The sequence below is a fragment of the Arachis duranensis genome, chromosome 2, assembly GCF_000817695.3.
Source record: "Arachis duranensis cultivar V14167 chromosome 2, aradu.V14167.gnm2.J7QH, whole genome shotgun sequence".
Taxonomy (NCBI): domain Eukaryota; kingdom Viridiplantae; phylum Streptophyta; class Magnoliopsida; order Fabales; family Fabaceae; genus Arachis; species Arachis duranensis.
This window is the reverse complement of record NC_029773.3, coordinates 92,405,848-92,408,140: the sequence shown is the minus strand read 5'-3', so window position 1 is coordinate 92,408,140 and position 2,293 is coordinate 92,405,848. Positions and strand designations below refer to the sequence as shown.

The following is a 2,293-nucleotide window of genomic DNA, read 5'->3' as shown; positions in this document are numbered from 1 at the left end:
AAGGACACAAGGTGAAAACTTATGTGGAGTCGACTTCACGTGAAGTTGATATTTGAGAATCGTTAGATAAAAATAACGACTCTCAAATATCAACTTCACGTCAAGTCGACTTTATCGTACATTCATGTCATGGAAGTTAAAGTCAAGGCAAAAACGAAGAAAGAAATTGGTGAGAGTGTGTTACCAATGTGCATACAATACATGCATAGAGTTAGAAGTTAGATCCCTCCAAAATAGATATTTTATTAGATTAGATTGTGAATCTGCCAAACTCCCCATAATGTTGGATAGTACAGTATCTATGTATCTATTTCATTGCTGATTGGCCAAACACATTACGTTCATGATTCCCCAATAATCTCCTTCAAAACTAACACTAACCATTCATCAAACACCTACAAGGCATAAACAAAATTCACACTTTTACTTCCTTTCTTCTTCAACCCATGGCTGCATCTTTCACTCTCTCCCACTTCTCACTCTCACTGCCTAACAAGGTCCCAAGAAGAAGAACAACAACATGTGTTTCCATTAGAGCCATGTCAGAAACAACTTCTTCTTCTTCAGAAACAACTTCTTCTTCAGCTTCAACTTCAGTAACATTTGCAGCTCCACCGAATTTCAAGCCTCCTGAACCAAAACGCTTTGCTGTGAGACCTGACAAGACTGCTGAGGTCTTTGGAGCTGTTCTTCCATTGCTCCTTCGCTTTGCTACTGGTGTTTTTGTTTCTGGGTAAGTGAATTTCTCTCTCAATTTTGTTTCTTTCTTTACAATGTAAATTCAAGTTTCAAATTTTCAACTGAGAAATGGAAATAGTATGAGAATGCATGCTAATATTTTTTTTGACATGTGTGGAATTATATAGCATTGGTTAGTTTAAGCAATTTGGGCACTTCAGATAGTTATGCTTTTCATTCTTCACTGTACTGTAATATAATATGAATCTGTATATATTATTTGTCCTTGTTAATTTGTGAAGATATTTCTGAAAGTTTTGAATCAAAATATCTATCATTCTGAGTGGCTTTATCTATGATTTGAATGTATATTATGCAAAGCTACCGATTTGTGAAGTTTAAGTTCATTTAAATCAAGTAGAAAATCATAATTAAGAAAGCTTATTTTCATTTGAATGCAAAAGGATTCTGCTGAATAACGGAGTGATTCATAATTTCACTTTTTGTGTCAATTCAATATAGTCTCTGGTCTAAATACAAAGCAGTGTGTTACAACCTCAACCATAACTTTTGTGCTTATATTTTTTGACCTGATTTTATTGAGGGATTTCTAAATGGACTGTGTTATTTTTGCACATATAAAAATATTGGCAGCAATTCCTTTTCTTCTTTTCTTTTTAGATTTTGTCGTGCCATCATTGCAGGTATTCTTTCTCATTTGTTTCAAAGGATGAAATTCCACCAAATCAGTATGCTTTGGAAGTTTCAGGTATCTCCTTCATTTTCTTATATGTTTGATGCTCATTGCTGCATACTTGTTTACTCAGATCAATGGTTAAATAGAGTTATTTTTCTGGCTGATTGGCAAGTGTATGCCAAATTTCTAGTGGTTTTGGATTTCTAATCTTCCTTAGGGTATCTGCATTGTAAAGATCTTATATCAGCTCATTACTTTGTTTTCATTTGTATATATAGTTTGGAATATTTTATGTAAGTACTCATCCGATATCACAACATAGTGATATTCAACAAATTCTTTTTTAATAAACAAAATCTTTGTCCTTCATTTCTTGATAAATTTTGGTAGTTTGGTTTCAGGCTACAAGGTAAAAGAAACAGCGAAGTTAGGTCCTCGCCCAGAGAAGCCTATTGAGATATACGAATTCGAAGGGTACTATATATTTTCTCTGTCAACAGTTTCTCCATGCTGTGGATTTAGTAATTTTGTATTACTTATTGGATTGGATACTCCACTCTTCCTTTCTTTTACTTCCTTGCTGTTTTGCTTATTGCACCTTTTTTTGGCTTCTACTTTCCACTCTAACGAAAAAACTAATGTCATCTTTTCTTTTTCTTTTTTTTTAACTGTAATTATGCACTATTGTGGACTGGATCCAGCTGTCCATTTTGTCGAAAGGTATGGATTTTTTTTAGTCTGGAAGATCTGTTTTCCTTCCCCCAAAGGATTTATTTATACTATAAATTTGGTCAAAAGATGCAATTTTTGTGTGTATTGATGTGGTAGACTTATCTGCAGGTTAGAGAAATTGTTGCCATTTTGGATCTTGATATTCTTTTTTATCCTTGTCCGAGAAACGGCCCAAATTTTCGTCCC

The 2,293-nt window shown here is 33.8% G+C and overlaps 1 protein-coding gene across 1 annotated transcript in view; it reads left to right on the top strand.

Moving 5' to 3' along the window:
- Positions 1-296: 296 nt before the first annotated feature.
- The window catches only part of LOC107476200 (uncharacterized), a gene marked incomplete at its 3' end in the record, with an annotated part of 4,615 nt that continues 2,618 nt past the window's right edge, over positions 297-2,293 (top strand). Inside the window, 5 exon segments of the mRNA XM_016095965.3 lie at positions 297-733; positions 1,383-1,447; positions 1,777-1,849; positions 2,077-2,095; positions 2,216-2,293. Of these exon segments, the coding sequence (XP_015951451.2) occupies positions 447-733; positions 1,383-1,447; positions 1,777-1,849; positions 2,077-2,095; positions 2,216-2,293 (522 nt within the window).